At 42.8% G+C, this 19,255-nt stretch overlaps 1 protein-coding gene across 1 annotated transcript in view; it reads right to left on the reverse strand.

Moving 5' to 3' along the window:
- Positions 1-11,104: 11,104 nt before the first annotated feature.
- Positions 11,105-19,255, reverse strand: part of IDO2 (indoleamine 2,3-dioxygenase 2) — a 43,316-nt gene continuing 35,165 nt past the window's right edge. The window contains exons 9-10 of the mRNA XM_055081140.1: positions 13,487-13,635; positions 11,105-12,194 (exon numbers count right to left, since the gene is read on the reverse strand). Coding sequence (XP_054937115.1) covers positions 11,836-12,194; positions 13,487-13,635 — 508 coding nt within the window. The 3' untranslated portion in view covers positions 11,105-11,835. The remainder of the gene's footprint in view (positions 12,195-13,486; positions 13,636-19,255) is intronic.

Raw genomic sequence — 19,255 nt, forward strand, 5'->3', positions numbered from 1 at the left:
AAACAGCCCTCAGAATGGGAGAAAATATTTGCAAATGAATCAATGGACAAAGGATTAATCTCCAAAATATATAAACAGCTCATGCAGCTCAATATTAAAAAAACAAACAATCCAATCCAAAAATGAGCAGAAGACCTAAATAGACATTTCTCCAAAGAAGACATACAGATGGTGAAGAAGCACATGAAAAGCTGCTCATCATCGCTAATTATTAGAGAAATGCAAATCAAAACCACAACGAGGTATCACCTCACACCAGTTAGAATGGGCATCATCAGAAAATCTACAAACAACAAATGCTGGAGAGGGTGTGGAGAAAAGGGAACCTTCTTGCACTGTTGGTGGGAATGTAAATTGATACAGCCACTATGGACAACTGTATGGAGGTTCCTTAAAAAACTAAAAATAGAACTACCGTATGACCCAGCAATCCCACTACTGGGCATATACCCAGAGAAAACCGTAATTCAAAAAACCACATGCACCCAATGTTCATTGCAGCACTATTTGCAAGAGCCAGGTCATGGAAGCAACCCAAATGCCCATCGACAGATGAATGTGTAAAGAAGATGGTAAGTTTCATTAAGTTTCGTTAGGTCCCATTTGTTTATTTTTGTGGTACATATGTACAATGGAGTATTACTCAGCCATAGAAAGGAACGAAATTGGGTCATTTGTAGAGATGTGGATGGATCTAGAGATCCATCTGTATAAAGAGTGAAGTAAGTCAGAAAGAGAAAAACAAACATCGTACGTTAATGCATATATGTGGAACCTAGAAGAATGGTACAGATGAACCAGTTTGCAGGACAGAAATAGGGACACAGATGTAGAGAACAAACGTATGGACACCAAGGGGGGAAAGCGAGGTGAGGTGGTGGTGGGATGAATTGGGAGATCGGGATTGACATGTATACACTAATATGTATAAAATGGATAACTAATAAGAACCTGCTGTATAAAAAATAAATAAAATAAAATTCAAAAAAAAAAGAATTAATTCCCTGTGCACTGAGCACAGGATCATCAATTGCACACTCATTAGAGAATCACTGAATGTTAGAAAAGAAAGAAACCTTGCAGATCCTCCAGCCCAGCTCACTCTCTTCACAACTGAAGACCCTGAGTCTCAGTGAGGAGGCCTGCCTACGATGGGCAGGCAGAAGGAAGTAATACAACCGTCCCACCAGGCAGTTTATATTTACTCGCAGAAGAACCCTGATTTATATGGAATATTTTTCCAGTGCTGTCTTTTCTCACTAACTTTTTCTTTTTTAATTTTTACTTTATATTAGAGTATGATCAATTTACAATGTTGTACTAGTTTCAGGTGTACAGCAAAGTGATTCAGTTATATATATATGCACACATCCATTCTTTTTCAGAATCTTTTCCCATATAGGTTAATATAGAATACTGAGCAGAGTTCCCTGTGCTATACAGTAGGTCCTTGTTGGTTATGTTATATATAGTATGAATCCCAAACTCCTAATTTATCCCTCTCCCCGCTACCCTGCCCTTTCCCCTTTGGTAATGATAAGTTTGTTTTCTGTCTGTGAGTCTGTTTCTGTTTTGTAAATAAGTTCATTTGTATCATTTTTTAGATTCCACATATAAGTGATAACATATGATATTTGTCTTTCTCTGTCTGAACTTCTGAAGGCGTATTTTATCCATTAATTTTAGCACCACTTAAGAAATATGCCAAACTTGTTTCAACTCAAGTACCAGAATCAGTCTCCCCTCAGATAAAATCATGGTTAGTCAGCAGTTGATTTGGAATTTCACCATTTTGAGGAAACTCTCCATCTCCTTTCCTGTGTCTTTTGGCCCAAGCTGTCTTGCATTTTTTACTATGTCCTTCGTTTAACAATAGTATTTTTTTTCTTTTTTTTTCCTGAAACTTGAATTTGTGTTCTATTTCAGTTGAAACTTAATGGTGCAAGAGAATGATCAGAAAGAATTGCCTTTTATATAATAAAGACAAACACTTTTATGGAAGTTTTTGGAGAGGGATGGGTAGCCAGGCCATCAGAAGAGACTTAGGCATTTTTGGCTTCTTATTCGGATGATGATAAAGAATTTATGTTTTCTGCTTCAGAGAGCAAAACTCTTTTTCATTAAATGTGAGGTGAATTATAGGTAATGGTTCCTGGTATCCTTGCCAACAAGGGAAAGAGGAGAACGCCATTAACCAGTGGGTCTCAAACTTTACCTTATAATGCTGTCACCTGGAAACTTGTTAGAAAAGCAAATGATCAGGTTGAACTCCAAATCTACAGATCAGAAACCCTGGGAGTGCTCCAACCCCATGTTTTATCATATTCCAGGCAATTCTGATGTAAGCCTAAAGTTTGAGGTATACTGGGTCAGCCAAAAAGTTCGTTCAGTTTTAAGTAAAAATAAAAGATGCATTTTTCATTTTCACAAAGAACTTTACTGAACGCCATATTCACTAACCGAAAGAACTTTTTGACTAACCCAATAGATTGCCGGAAACTTAAGGAATACAACCCATTTAAGAATTTACTCCTGACTATGAGAACAGGTAGAATTTCTTCCAATCTGAGAGCAGCTCTTTTACCGAGGCAGGACCTTTTCCATATCAATGTAGCTGCAAGTTGAAGATAATATTACAGCTTTTAGTGCAGGCTGACTGGCCAGAGGGGAGGAGTGAGTTGTCAGTGTGCTGTGATTTCGTACTTTGCTCCTATCAGACACTGCCTCTGCTCCCTGCATTTACCTCTCCCTCCCTTGAAAGTTTACTAGTAACGTCTAATAACTATACTTAAGGCTTTAATCCTATTATACGTCAAATACCTTAGGGAGGAATACTTTCATCCTTTACCAATCTCTTATACAATGAACTGAGTTTTGGACTCCTTTCTGAGGAAAAGTTTTGAGAACCATGAAAGACACAGAGAAAATTAGACTGACTATGTAAGGAAGGTATAATAAAAATATGTCTTGTTGCCTACCTCAACAGGCATTCATGCCTTCTTCCTTTTTTAACAGAATCCTATTTTTTGTTAGGTATACAGCGATTCTGCCTCTGTTGTAGCTGGGAAAGCTATGAGATTAAGATATAGTCAACAGAAAGTAAAATATCCATAGAGGACTTCTTGGAAGTCTTCTAAAAAAAGAAATTGTCCGCATTTCCCTTTTTCTTCCCATCACCTGGAAGGCAGATATAAAGGCTGGAGCTCCAGCAGCCATCTTAAACCATGAGGCAGAAGAAATGTCCTGACATGTCTGAGTGGAGAGAGAGCAACTTGAATTATTAATGACTGAATGGAACCAGCATTCCATTCCTAGATATGTTAAAACATGAGAGAGAAACAAACTTCTGTTCTTGGGATTTTTTTTTTTTGATTATATAAAATACAACATGATAGAAGAGATGGCACCAAGATGGGGGTGGACAGCACAGAAAGGGGAGATTAGGAGTGTGGAAGCTAAACTTTCCTACTTACAGCTTAGCCAACCCTGTCAAGCAGTAGGGTATTAAATTCCTTCTCCCAGAAAATTAGCTCCCCCTTGCCAACAGGCTTATGAGTCTTTAACTCTGTAAGTACTAGTTCTAGTTTTTCAAAATCTATAGTATCTCCACTTCCCTCAAAGAGTGTTGGAAAGTCTCACAACAACACTGACATGATTTTAGTTATATGTTTTAAAGCTAGATATTTTATAGCATTTAGAATCTAGGAGTGGGATTGCAGAAGGTATTTTACAGTGAACATGACAGTAATCAAACAGTCAGAAAAATATTTCTCTAAAAAGACCACAATGTAATAGCATAGAGATTTCCCAGTTTTCCCTGCGGCCTTCCTCTGGGGTTCTTAGGGCAAAAATTCCCTTCCAGGTGAAGAGAAATGAGAGAACAGAAATGAGCAGAACTCTTCTATGACTCTACGCCTCGGGTTTAAGAAAGGACGTTTCCTTCCACACTGTTCAACTGTGTGTCTAACAGTCCCTGGAAATTCCTAATAGCACCAATCATAGCAGCAAATAGTTACATGGCGTTTGCTCTTTGTAGACAATTGTCCAAATGTTTTATATACAGTATAGTAACTCATATAATCACCATACCCTATAATGTATGAATCATCATCACCCTGAAATTGACTCACAAAGATGTCACAAATACACTGAATGGAGGAACTGGAATTTGTACCCAGGCAAGTGACATAGAAAGGAGGACGTTATGAGGAGATTTCTGTGGGCTTCACGCTCTGTATTGAAATCTCTAATCCCAAATTTGTTTACTACGTGGCTATGGGGCATTTTGCAGCATAGAGTCTACATTTGCTTTTTTTCATTAGCTTCACATCAGAATTAATTCTCTGTTTTAATTTCTGTATTGGAAATTAATGGACAAGGGAGATGATAAATAAGGACTCTTTAAGTTTGTTTTCTTTTTATGGTTGTTTTGTATTTTAGAAGAAGGGTGAACGTGGTGACAATGAGCAGGTCGGTTAGATGTCACACTGTCTGTTCCTTCTGCTGTCTCTGTCCACCCGAAAGTTCCCCTCCAGAGTCTGAATACAATTTCAGTGATTGCCCTGATAGGACATGTTTAAGTGAAGCGTCTATTTGCCTGTGCAGATTTCATCCCTGTGATCTTACCACAGTAGGAATTCCACAGGAGTCACACATGGCTCCGGGTGCAGTGGATCGGGATGGGGGGTGAAGGAGGCAAAGAGGAGAGAAATATGTAATCAGTGATGACATTTTTCTTTTCTTGTAGGCAAAGCCCCAACTAGTCTCTTTCTAAGCCCAAGGCAGTTATTTGGCTTTTCCTGTTTGTAGTATTTATGTGATCTTTCTTTTCAATCCTTAGTTGTGTTATTAATCTTCTTTTCACAGTCCGCCAGCATTTAAGCTTCCCTGACAGTAAAGATTCTCATATAACAGTGGTCACTGAGGTAGGAAGAAGAATTCCTCTCCAACTTTCAAAACAACAGGGATTAGAGTTTTCTTTTTGATAAAGGAAACTCTTAAGAAGAGGAATCCAAGTTATCCACAGTTCTACCACCCAGAATATCCCTAATAAAAAATTTACAAATAAAATAAGATTTGCTTTTATTTGTTTTTATTTGTTCATTTTTGGCTGTGTTGGGTCTTCATTGTTGTGCACGGGCTTTCTCTACCTGCGGCGAGCGGGAGCTACTTTTCACTGCGGTGCGCGGGCTTCTCATTGCGGTGGCTTCTCTTGTTGCGGAGCACGGCCTCAAGGCGCGTGGGCTTCAGTAGTTGTGGCTCGTGGGCTCTAGAGCGCAGGCTCAGTAGTTGTGGCGCACGGGCTTAGTTGCTCCGCGGCATGTGGGATCTTCCCGGACCAGGGCTCGAACCCGTGTCCCTGCATTGGCAGGCGGATTCTTAACCACTGCGCCACCAGGGAAGCCCTGATTTGGTTTTAGACACACAGAGAGCTGTCTGGATGGAGTACTGTGGCTCTGTCTGGAGCCATGGCCCTGGGGGATAACCTCTCAAAATTCCCCCAAGTCCTACTGTGGAGAAAGAGATAATTCTAAAACATAGGAAAAGCTTTTGTGAGATAGTTGGAAAACCACCCTTGCCTTGCTCGGGCTGGTGCTGTCTTGCAGGTCGCTGTTGCCCTCTGGTGGTGACAGAGCAGACTTGCAAGCAAAGTTTAAATCTTTCAAGCCTGGGACAGCGCGAGGCAATGCCCACCCCTGCTGTTTGCCAGGGGTAAATGGACATCCACGTGCCATGTCTACACATATGTAAAAGTGATAAATCAAGATAGCAAATTATTAAAAAAGGTTTCCATCATCCCACCTCGAAAAAGATACTTTCGGAATCAGCTGGGGGCCCATCTTCAAGTTAAAATTCCCAGACCCCTGAGAATCCCATATGAAACCCGGAGGCCTGGAGACAGTGGGTGTCAGGCGTAGCTCACTCTTCCCAGCCCTGCTCTGTTGCACATCTCCAGGGACCGCACCATCACGCCATGACACCCCAGCCTCCTGGCCAAGCACCGTCCCCATGGCTGCTCTGCAAAGAGCCCCTCCTCCCCACGCACACGCCGTGCGTCCACGGAACGAGCAGCACTGGCCCCATCAGGAGCAAACCCAGGAGAGGACTAGGCAGGTTTCAGAAGCAGTCTTGGGACCCCTCGTGCAAGGATTCTGTGTTTCTCGTACCCAGAGCATGATCTAGAAGGTGGCAGAGGAGTGGACTCTTGGGGGCAACTAGGGTGACCTGACTGGGCTGCCGGCACCTGTCCTGCTCTCAACACTGAGGTTCCATGTCCTGGGAAACCCGTCATCGGGATGTGAAAAGTCCCACTTTTCAATCTTGTGTCCAAAGATTAAAGGAGAAGGGCAAAATGCACATGCCAGTCCCCCAAATAGGAGCTGAAAGTAACCCTGTTTTCAACGTCAGACCGATGTGTTGTAGATTATCCCTCTTCTGCAGTCACGGTCACTGGTCACTGAAGTTGGCAACTGTGGTGTGTGGTTCACAGCCATAGGTCCCCCACTGATGCTCACTCAGAGGGATGTGCCCTATAATCCCAAGTGCTCACAATCTGTCCAACTCTTCCTGTGGACTGACTATGGTGTCTTCTTTGTATTGAGACAGGAAGAGTTTGATTTTTCACAGTGTGACTGCTGTGATCATGTCTACTGAACCCTTTTGAAAAATTCAGATGATTAAAGTGAGAATAGTAACATAGTGGTTTAATCAGTCCTACTGTTAACCACTACTATTGCCACAGTTAAGTATATTTTTGACGATGCTTATGTTCAAGAACTCGGTTTTTTAATGTTGCAGGCAAGCAGATGCTAAACTGCAAAAATTAACTAGCGATGGCATTTCAGAGAGCGATGAAACCCGACTTCTTTATTAAGTTTACTGTTAAGTGAACAAAGAAAGAGAAAAACATTTCTTCCATTAGCAAAGCAAATAGGACATCTGTGCCCAAGGAAATGCAACACACAATTTGGTGGGTGAAATTCATTGTCATGGAAGGAATAATTGGCTTGTGGGTACAGAAAGTTTTCTATCCCCGATCTTAAATTGGATAAGATCTCACAGCCTTTAAACATTTCTTTGTTGTCATAGTTTAGTTTCCTTTTGATTTTAACCCTGGCTCAGAAACAACGGAAAGCAAATTGCAGAATAACAGTGAGGAAAGGGGAACTCAGTCTCTGAACCTCTCTGTCTTGATATCCTATAAGTTGAGAGACCTTTGCAGATCTTTGCATCCAAGTTTGACCTGAAGGCAGGCCGGGGATCAGGATGGCGTGGGGCTTGCGAGCCCAGAGAGAGAGCACGACATGTTAGCTGTGCTTGTCTTCTTGTAAAATCGTTCCTGAGTCTTCAAGCCCTCCCTATCTTTCAGGCATTGTTGCCTCTCTTTCTTCTGAAAAAGACAAATAAAATTAAGTCTTGCCCTGAATAAACTCATCATTTTGAATGAAACGGTGGCTAATCCCTCATGTCCCTGAGGCCCCGTCTAAACAAAGACACTCATTTTTCAAAAATAAAATTGTCATGACAAAAAGAAATAAATAACCAACTTTTGGGGGGGCTTACAAAACTTCCTGTAGCCTGAAAGCCGGAATCTTTAAAGTCTCTTAAAACATGACCACGCCCATCCTAGCCAGACAAGGGCACAGGATGGAAAGGACTCAGTGCTTGCTTGTCACCAGCAGTGGTGGGTGGTGGCAGCTGCCAAAGGGAAGTTGAGGCTCGTGTACAAGGCTTAGCACTTGAAGGCCTCGTTCCTCTTCCTCAGGTGAAGATTCGTCCTACATTCTCAACCTCGGAGCAGTGGGTTTTTATTGTTATTAAGAGAAGCAACGGGGACTTCCCTGGTGGTCCAATGGCTAAGACACTGGGCTCCCAAGGCAGGGGGCCCCGGGTTCGATCCCTGGTCAGGGAACGAGATCCCACATGCTGCAACTAAGACCCGGCGCAGCCAAATAAACAAACGAACGAACGAACAAATAAGTAAATAAGTAAGGGCAATGGATGCATTCCACGCAGATCACCCAGCGTATGGAGCCTTTAGTTGTGAACTAAGTCAGCTTTTTCTAGGTGGTGTTCCTTGCTTCTCCCTAGTGGCTTCTACCCACTCCACTGCTGCATCCCTCCGTGGCATGTCTTAGAGAATAGCTCTACTTGGTACCATTTTTTACCTCCTTGCCATCGTTACAAAGGAAGATTCTTCTGCTACTACAGAGTGTGGGGAGAGTGTGGCATTAGACACCATAACTTCTCAAGGAAGCTGGAGATGGCTAATTTTATACATCCGCTTGGCTGGGCCATGATGCCCAGGGATTTGATCAAACACTATTCTGGATGTTTCTGAGGGTGTTCGGGGATGAAATTAACATTTAATCCTGTGGACTTTAAGTAAAGCAGATTGCCCTAACCCTAGGTGGGTAGGCCTCATCCAATCAGATGAAGGCCTGAATAGAACAAAAAGGCTGATCTTCCCCTGAGAAAGAAGAAATTCTCCAACAGATGACCTTCAGACGTGAACCACAGCATTGGCTCTTCCCTGGGTCTTCAGCCTGGGATAGATATAGATGTAGATATAGGTACAGATACCGATATATATGTAGATGTAGGTATAGGTATAGATACAGATACAGATACAGATGTAGAAAGAGTTTCTAAGCCTACACTTTTGCCTTTTCTTCGAGCATGCGTTAACATCCTCACCTCATCATGATCATCAAATCATTTCTACCATTAGTTATTTTTCCCACTGATATGGATCCCCTTTATCTCTAGAAATCTTGAGGAAAATGCATCCTCTTTTGTTCTGGAAGCTTTATTTTCACACTATGCCGTAAAGCTGCAAATGGAACTCACTGGCCCTAGAAATCAAAGCTTGAACATGAATTAGGAGTTGGTTCTTTGGCAAAGGAGCTCTCTGGTTCGCATTGATTTCATTCTTGTGTAAAGACAACAAACAAACAAACAAAACATTCTGAAAGCTTTGAAAGACTACACTTTGTTCACTTCCCTTTCAGCCCCCTTTAATCTACCTGGCTTTCTAATTATTCAACATTTACTGAAAACCTGCTCGGAGTCAGGCCCTGTGGTCTCTGTGGACTTGGATCTGTTGAAAGGATACCAGGGACGAGGAATCTCTGTTAATCCTGTCACTCTCGGGGGAAAAAATTTTTTTAAATTCATGCAAACCTAGATTTAAAACCTAGACTGAACTGGCATGCTTTAAGTTATCAGTGAAAGGTCCTAATCATTATACTATTTCAAGAAAAGTCTATGTTCTGTCTCACTTTGCTTGCCTATTTTGAGGTCATGTTATCTCTTTTCTTTACCAAGTGCAGGGATAGAGACAACCAGGTCCAACTTCCCTTCTGGTTCTTAGGAAGCCCTAGACATGGTTCCCTCTGGTTCAAGGCCCCGTACATGAGAATAAAAGTATCATAACCACCATTTAGTTACTCTCTATAGTAGCTCCCTTTCGCGATGACAATGTTCCTTCTTTTACAAGTAATGGTCCTTCTTTTACAAGTGAACCCCGGCTCTGAAATATTAGATAATTTGTGTCATGAGATGTGACAAAGCTGGAATACGAACCCAGGTTTTTTCAGCTCTTTAAGCCCACACTTTTGTTACTTTCTACTCTCTAGGATTCCCAAATGATACATGGTAATTTTATTGCCAGGCAGACTCTGTGAATCCAAGAAGCTGGAGGACTGCAATGTTCTCTCTTGAACTGATGTCTGCATGCTGCTCTGAGGCCCACCCCATAAACAAATAAACTTCTATGAATTTTTTTCCTCCATAACAAGAACTACCCCTTCTGTGACCTATATCCACCCCAAGACCGATCTGATCATCTTGATTGTTTAAGAAACAGGAAGCTGAGGAATATTCTAAAATTGGTCAAAAACCACATTGTTAACAAATGGATGAATATAGATCTATCCATGGATGTGTGTATGACTGCATCACTGTGCTGAACACCTGAAACTAGCACAATATTGTAAATTCACTACACTTCAATTTAAAAAATAAATTTAAAAAATGGAGAAATCAGAATTCATACACTAAACTCAGACATATTTTAAAGGTCACACATTCTTTCTACCCGAGAAGGACATTGAGAAGGGGTGATGTTTTGGACCTCTTTGGACTGGGGCATACACACAGCCCGGGCAGTTAAAACAGCCTGGACTTATTGATACCAAGTTAGAGCAGTTAGAAAAGCAAAGTAAAGAGAAATAAATATATCCATGCTCATTTTTTGAGTTTCACAGTCGACTTTTCAAACACAAGGACAACCTGCAGAGTGAAAGGTTCCTTGAGTGATGAGAGCCTCGGTCTTCTGAGCTGAAACTCTGACTTAAACGGTAGGCAGAGAGGACCTCATCAGACCCAGAGTTTCCCTTGGTCCGCTCAGACCAGATGCTCTTGGCCCCTTCATGCCCACCTCCCCATTTTTTTTTTTTGCAAGGCCACGCCCTGGGAGGGCATGGGGCAGTCGGAACCTTCCTGGCACCCCAAGAAATACACTGGTTCGTGACTTCTTACCCAGGGCCCTGGGCATTGAGGAGAGTCCAGAAACCCCTGCCCCGCCCCCCATTGCAGTGAAGAGTAGAGATTGTGCTACACCACTGGGCAGATGCTCTGAGCCGGTCTGGTAGTCGCCCAACATTCCTGGGGGCTGTGGGAATAAGTCAGTGCTTCTCCAGGTGGCGCGATAGGACCTTGAGGGCTGAGCATCTTTTCTGGCTTAGACAGGATGAGGCATGCTGCGGGCTCCATTAGGCCACTACCCACGTAGGGAGGGGGACTGCTTAGCAGATGCTAACTTGCCCACCTGCCCGATGATCCGGTGCCTCTCCCTGATGCTGTGATATAGATCAGCCCTCCGGAATTTAGAACTAGCCCAGGGACATGTGTGTGAACGGTGAGGGCAACCCTAAATTAATGGAATTCATCCTAAGATTAACGTTTTCTAGTTGTCTACTGCCAGGTGGAATGAGATCTTGAGATATAAACCAAGTCAATAAAAAGTGACATTTATTTGCACAGGACACAGGTGGATTTCCCATGTATTCCCATTTCACTCATTCACTTCCAAAGGGTCAATTCGTTCATTTTACAAATACAAACTTTCAGCGTAAGGAGAAAGACTCATTCTTCTAAAAAGAAAGAAAGAAACCAAAATAGAAAGTACAAATTTCTGAACCTTGTGGCTAAGCCTCACCCGTTCCCATATCATTAACTTCCCGTTTCCACACTGGTGATTTCAGAGTCTTATCATCGGCTTCCTCTTCCCTTCACATCTCCACTGGAGCATCTCCAAACTTCTGCCCCCAAATTCTGCACACGCGGGGAGAGAGGACTGTAAAACCCCTGCTGTAACCCCTAAGCCAGGACTCAGCATGGGCTGAATAAGTCAGTAAGTGAACCAACAAATGCAGGAATTTTTAAATTTTTTTTTTTCCGAGAAATCAGCAAGGTGATCTGTCCACAAGCAATTTTATTTGATTTGTGAAATTATGTTGGTTTTCTATCACTTGACAAACAGAATAGGGGTACACTCACTCCTCCGTGGGGTTCTGAATGAGGGGCTCTCCAGAGCTGTTTGCTATTAACCAGTGATCAGGGAGGGAAAGACAAGTTCCTGGCCATGAAAATTCTCTCAACATAGGAGAAGATGGTGTTCTGTGGAGTGAGAACAAGAACAGCTCTGAGGTCCCTTTCAGATTATTCCAGACAGAACCCTGGTCCTCGTTCTCCAGGCCCACCTGCTGTCCAGTGAAAGGAGGATAAGGAGAGACCTGTGTGATTTGCATTGCTGGGGTGAAGGGCAGTCTCTTAGCCACTTTGGTGGAGGATGGCCTCTAAGGTCTTATCCCTGACACTCTTCAGGAATCTCAGGACTGCCGTTCCGCCTGTGCCCCTCTCTTCTAAGGCCTGAGGCGGCCCCGGGAGATGGCTCGTCGTCCTCCTGACCTTCGCTTTGGGTGCGGCCGTGATGAGGTACTTGGTCACCATGGCGAGGTGATAGCTGCGCAGGGCCGCCAGGGCCTCCACGCACTGGTTATAGGCTGTCAGAAGCTGGCTGTTTCCAGAGGACAGGATGTGGTCCCTCAGGGAAGGAGCGCAGTGAATTTCTTCTATGAAGGCCCTGTGGGCAGGAGGCATGTAATCCCTCATTCTGTGCAGAAAATCAGCTGAAAGAAACAGGGCAGAACAGTGTCATAAAACAAGGCATCATAAAACAAAGCATCGTTCGATGCTGTAGCTCCACGTGGGAAGGTAAGAGAGCCTGTCTGCCTTTCCAGACATCAACACAGCAAATGCTGTTGCTGTTCTCCTAACTGCTCATCCTAATGGTGTCCAATCAACTTGGCTGGCTCTTTTGCATACAGACATCAAATCCTCCAAATGTAGATTGGAGATGAGGAAGGAAAAGAAGCAAGACCATCACAAATAACTAAGATGGAACTAGCTCTACCAGCCAAGGTATAAATGTGTATCATCTACCAAATGTGGGCAACATATCTTGCTGGTTACATGAGGTATGTCTACAAATGTAAGGCATGGAGCCTTAAACTGATGAGCTAAATACTCTGCTGAATTTTGTTTCCTGAGTGCTTCGTTTTGGAGGGAGTGCTAAGGAAGAGGAAAGTAATAGAGTTTCTAGGGACAGGAAGATAAAGAATGATCAACTGTTTTAGTAATAGCCTCTTGGAGTCAAATTGTTTAAAAATCAAATCAATAGATATTTATGGGAAATACAGGTAGACGAGAGATCATTTACAGGAAACTCATTATGGGATTAATATTAGGCACGGTACGTCAACTACTAACCTCATCAAATCAAAAGTCCATGAAAAGTGATCATAGTTCTATAGAACAGACGTTTGTGGATGAGACTGGACCCTATGACACCGAATTCTAGTCACTTATTTTTTCTTAATCCAACTTGAAAACTCTGTACTAGGAAGTGCCTTTTTGCAACTGTTGAACATTAGGCTTGATGCTGGTAGGTAAGGAAAAGAGTCATTTCAAGCTTGTAAGATGGCAGACCCCCTCTTCTGGTCTAAACAGCCTTGGCTTGAGGCCGCACCATTTCTACGGAATGGGCTTCAGGGGAGGAGCCCATCCCCATCCCCAGCTGCATCCAGACTTGGCAACATAGTATCACAGCCCTGGGTCTGCAGATCTCTCCCCCACTCTAGAGAAGCAAGCGACTGCCTAAGGACCCAAACAGAGTTACAGGGAACAGCTGGAAATATAGGAATGTTTTAAGATTTGGAAATAAAACGCAATATTCAGCTGAGCTCTGATACTAATTGGCTTGACGGTCACAGAGGGCAGGTGCACAGTCTCCTGGTTGATCTGGAGAAGTATAGACTTCCTGATAGTTTCATTTACACTTGGACATCTCAGTTGACAAAAACACCACTGTTCTTCCTCCCTGTTAAGGAAAAAACAAGAAAAAGAAAAACGTCCGACTTACCACTGTCCTTGCTGTGACGAACACCCAAGAATTCATCAAAGGCATGCAGCACCGTGCTCTGAGCAGCGCTCGCGCCGGAGTAATTCAGGGGCTCTTTGGAGACGCCTTCATAGAGCAACCCCGCAGGCATTGCTGGGTTATCCTTCCAGCTAGGCGAGAGTAAAAGTCAGAGGGAAGAAGTGGGCGCTAGGAGTTAAGAGTATATTTTCTGATATGGAAACAGAGATTGAGCAAGAAAGTGAACACAATTTCAATGGCCACTTTAGGGCAAGAGGCTGGATATCTTTGTAGGATGTGTACTTAAGCATTATCTTGACCCAACTTCATAACAGGCCAGCCCTTCTCTTTGCTCACGTAAAGGACTGTTCCAGAGAAGTAGAAGACATTTAGAGAGAAATCGTTGGCATTGGTCCTATGACATATTTTTTGGAAAAATTCGATTATAAAGATGACGTCAGTGCCAGTCAACAGGAACCATTAACATAGGGGATCTGGAACAATGTTCGCTTCCTCTGTTAATCTCAACCTTGATGACCCAGTTGCCCGTAACTCCACAAGTAGAGTTTTGAAAATACATGCGCGTGCGCACACACACACCCCCAAACACCCACACAAACGCACAAATATACATACAAATATACACACACATCTTTTCCCTTCCCTAAAAGTTATAGCTATAACAGTTTTCTCACTACACTTCAGTTCTAAATACTACCTAACTTCATGGGAATGCCTTTATCAGATAATCTGTTGATGGCAGGTGTTAATAATAAGGGTAGCAGCCAAGAGAACACAATACAGCCATGCATGTCACCAGAATCTGCAGTCAAGGACAGGAGGAAGGACAGGAAGTAAGGCTCAGATGAAATGGTTTTTCCTGCCTTCTCTCTCCTCTCCTTTTCTCTCCTCTTCTGTCGCCCTGATTCCATGCCTTCATCTTTTTGTCCTTGAGTCCCCCTCTTCCTGAGTCCCCAAGCCACTGTACTCAGTTCGCGGCCTGACTTTTTATAGGGTCTTGAACAGTCACAGAGGGTATGTGGGTGATTCCACAGTGAGACAGCAGCGCCGAGAACACACCACATCTGCCCTTACGATGCTTTACAGTTTACATATCACATTCACATCCGTTTCCTCGTTTGTCCTCTTTGGAGTAGATGAAGGCAGGCATTTTTAAATCCATTTTACAGGTAAAGAAATAAAGACTCAAGGCACTAAGTCTCTAGGACCACGTTGCTAGAGAGAGAGAGGGAACCAGAAGTTGACCCCCAAACTTGTTATTTTCTAGTTTCACTTCCCAAGACCACCCACGTGTAAAAATTTCTACTTTTACTAAAGAACAGAATCTTTTTCTTTTATTGCCAGGAACCCTGTTGTTAACGGTTTTAAATAACAGGCTTATGTTGATGTCTCTCCTTCTTCCTGTAATTCTACAAGTCATTCTGCTGGGGAGAAGGGAAACACACAAAAGCCGCAGTCTGAAGCCGCAGACAGACTGCTCAACTCGCATCCATGACCTTTTCCAAATACTTCCCTGAGGAGGGAAATGCTATTGTTTTCTTTAGGGGCTGTTTTGCGTTGCCTGTTCTGTGGTTTCACTGGGTGAATATCGTAGTGACCTTTGCAGTTGGAGCAATATCACTATGGAAAGAGATGACGTATGCAGAGCAGGGCAGGGGACAAGTTGGAGGAGACCAGGGAGGATTCTGGGTCTAAGATCACAACCTGCTGTAGCTCTTAGGAGAGAGCGCTCTGTCTTAAGCAGATATGGAATGGAATCTCAGCTCTGATACTTAGTAACTCTGAGCCTTGGGTGAGTTAATTAACTTCCTGGAGCCTCAGTTTCCTCATCTGAGTAATATTAGTATCTACCTTACTGGGATGTGAGAACTAATTAAAATAATACCTGCTCCGTGCCTGAAAAATATTAAGCATTTGATAAATATTAGCCATTTTATTATATTATTCACAGTGAATTTTAACCTCTGCTCCCTCCTTTCATTATTTTGTTAACTCTGTACAAACCCTTCTGAGTCTCAGTTCTCCTGACTTGTACCTACTTCCTAAAGCTGCTGGAGCATCAGGTGGATTCCACAAAGGTCTACTGACTTATCAGAGTTCAGGACACTGGTCCAATAAAATTTCTAAGCAACATTTTACGGGGCAGAAATATTGAAGACCAGACCACTACTGTGTGGTAAGTGGACCAATCACAATGGCTGTACTGGTTCAGATTTTTCTCTGTCATCCTGTTGATGGTCTCATATAGTCACTTTGGTCTCCTTCTCTAGCTCCTTCCGTTCATGACCACTTCTAAGTGCCGGACACTCTCAGTACTCATTCCTTGGGCTTCTCACTACTCTCACTTCCCAAGGGATCTCATCTAAGTCTCTTGGATGTCAAAGCCAACTATATGAGGATTATTGACAAATGTGCACCTGGACCTGGATCTCTGCCCTATATTCCAGAGACGTGTATTGAACCGCCTACTAGACATCTCCATGGGAGGGGACATGTCCCAAAGTGACCTCTCGCTTCCCCCTTCCTTTTGCCAGACTTGCCCCTCCCATGTCTCCACCTTCAGAGAAAGGAAAATGGCAGCTCCATTCTTTCCATGGATCCGGCCACACACCTAGGAGTCCTCTCTGACGGACCTCGTTCTCTTCCATTCTACGTGCAATCCAAGAGCAGATAACTTCAATCCGCATCCAGAACCGACTGTTTCTCAATGCCTCTGCTGCCCTCGTCCAGGTCACCACCCCGGATTGTAGTCAGAGTTTCTTAGGGGCTTTCCTTGGTCCATCCTATTCCCCACTCAGAAGACAGAGTGGCGATTTGCAACTTCATACAGCTCATGTCGTCCTTCTCAAAACTTTCCCGTGCTGCTCATCACACTCAGAAAAGGAGCCAACGAGCCTCTACACGATCGGGTCCCCCCCGTCGCCTGGATTTCTCATTCCCCCCACATTTACTCCATGCAAGCACTGCTGGGCTCGGTGCAGCTCTCCCTCCAAAAGTGCCCCCACCCCAGGGTCATTATGATGCTTGTTCCTTTCAGGCAGAGCAGGTACCTGGGTGGTTTGCCCCTCAACCTGCTCACCTCCTTTGCATATCTGCTTAAGCATCCTTTAGAAATGTGGCATTCGCAGATCACACTAAATAAATAAGAACTTCGGCTACCACCCCTAACACTCCCTAACGCTCTATCATCCTACTTTAAATTTTCCTGTATCTCTTATTGTTGCTAACACATAGACTATGGTATTGCCTTTGTTACCTTTATTTATTCATTATCTGTCTCCCGTGATTAAAATGTAAGCTCCACAGAAATGAAGTTCCTGTTTTTACTGCTCCATTCCCAGCACCTCGAACTGTGCCTGGCATTTTGTCAGCCCTCGCTAAATATTTGATCAATGAATGAATGAAAAAATAGCATCCCATAATTAGGTATTATATATCTAGAATATGTAAACCCAAGTGTATTTGTTAAAAGGACCTGGCCAGCTTAAAAGAAGATGATAGAGCAAAAAAGAGCATGAAAATTTAAAAAAATAAAAGGAAGGCATCTACTTTCAAAACCCATATTCTCCACCTATGATGAGATTAATATGAGGAAGAAAAATTGGGTTTCTCTGAATAGCCCAAGCATTGCTCCCATCCATGCATTCTCAGGCCCAAACTGCTGTTTGTGAAGAAAAGGAATTATTTTCCTTACAGATCTCTGTAGGCAAGTTTATTTTTAACATTTCTTGTAGCACATTTCTAGCAAACCCCAGAAAAGGGGAAGTTTAAACAGAAAAAAAAAAGAAAGGAAAAGAGATGACTTTTATCCACAGGGCCTAACTTCCCTGAGAAATTTGACGTGAGTAAGAAATAAAGGGACTATGTTTCATTTCCAGATGGAATTTCTTAATGCTCCTAAATAAAAATGTTTTTTAAAAAGTCAACAAAAATAATAAGTCCAGCATAAGACAAATCAAGAACACAGGAGCAGATTTAGATTTTTCAAGACAACCCTACTGCAAACTCTCAACAATCCAGATGTTTTTGGCCACCATCACATTTAGGATTGGCTAATGGCCACTTAGTTTAGCTGTGTGGGAAATAAGTTTTAGGATCAGAAATAGAAAAGAGGCATTTATGTAGATCACAGATAAGATGCATCACTGACCCAGAACTTATCTGAATGAAAATGAAGTCACCCTTTGGTATCCATTTAACTATGATGGAATTCTCAAAATGTTGTCCCAAGATTCCCATTCTAACTCCTAGAACTATTAATACGATAAGACAGCATGCCTGTCGATATGATATATTATAAGGCAAGGCAAAAGGGACCTTGCAGGTGTAATTAAGGTCACTAATGAGAGACCTTAACATAGGCAGTTATCCTGGATTATCTAGGGGAGCTTAATCTAATCACACAAGACCTTAAAAGCAGGGAGTTTTCTCTGGCTGATGACAGAAGGAGAACTCTGAGAGATCTGAATTACCAGAAGGATTGGAAATATCATTGCTGAATTGGAAAGGATACTGGAGGCTTCTAGAAGCTGACAGCAGATTCTGCCAGGAAAGAATGAGAGACCTCAGTTTCCCAACCCACAAAGAGCTGATTCTACCAAAGACCTGAATGAGTTTGGAAGTGAATTCTCCCCTAGATTCTCCAGATAAGAGCTCAAGCCCAGCAGATCCCGACTTCAGCCTTTTGAGACCCTAAACAGAGGACCAAGCCAAGCTCACCCAGACTTGTGACCTACAGAAATGTGAGATAATGAATGAGCCTTGCTAAGTTGTGGTAATTTGTTATGGAACAGTGGAAACTAACCCAAACTCAGAGAGCAAACTGAAGCACAAGGAGATTTTCCAGAATTAGGTCTTCCTAAAACGCAGTCTATTTAAAACGTTTTGGAAAAATGGCCCTTTTGTTCTCCCCTCTAATCCTACCAAAGCCTATCTGCATGTTTTGCTTAATATTTGTTGCTAGAATCTCTATTTTACAGTCAGATCTTTGCATTGACCCTGACTACATGCAAAAGATACGGAGAGCAAGAAGAGTTCTAGAGAATGAATAATCCCTTTGTCAGGGTTTCAGGAGTGAAGGGTACATAGGAAGGTCTAAATTCTGAGATACGCTCGCAATTCCATTCCTTTGCTCTTCCCCTTTCCTTTTCTTTTCCCCATAAACCAGGTACCTGTTACTCTCAAGTTATTCTCTAGAAACTTTGCTTCCACTCACTACCCCTACAATGAGGGGTCCCCACCCAGGCTGGCCTCCCGAGACTGTCTCACACTACAGACCTACCCAATCTAGAGAAAATACTTAATACACACGGTCACTCCCTTCGTGCACCCATGGAATAAACCACTAAATCTACTGATGAATCAATACGTCTATTGATGTTGGAATTCGGCACGACTCTTGCTACATCCAGACACAGCTTCATATTCTTTCTACCAACGGCGTTTCAGGCACCTCCTAGTTATCAAGATGGTGCTCTAGATGTCTATTTCACATTTTCACCTCTTCCATCCATCACCTCCACCTTTCACTCTTCACCATTAAAACAAAAACAAAAACTTAGTTTCTCTCAGTTAATGTGAATAGGAAAGCAATCGCATTAAAACATGTCACGTTGTGACAAACGTATTTAAAATAAGACATGTATCTAAGAGTAGAGTTTTCTATCTGGAGAAATTGCAGGCCAGGTGACCAAAGAAGAATACCAGGGATATGAAAAAATGTCTTTGGGGTAGCTATTCCAGGAATGTTAG

Source organism: Physeter macrocephalus, chromosome 20 (assembly GCF_002837175.3).
Source record: "Physeter macrocephalus isolate SW-GA chromosome 20, ASM283717v5, whole genome shotgun sequence".
Taxonomy (NCBI): domain Eukaryota; kingdom Metazoa; phylum Chordata; class Mammalia; order Artiodactyla; family Physeteridae; genus Physeter; species Physeter macrocephalus.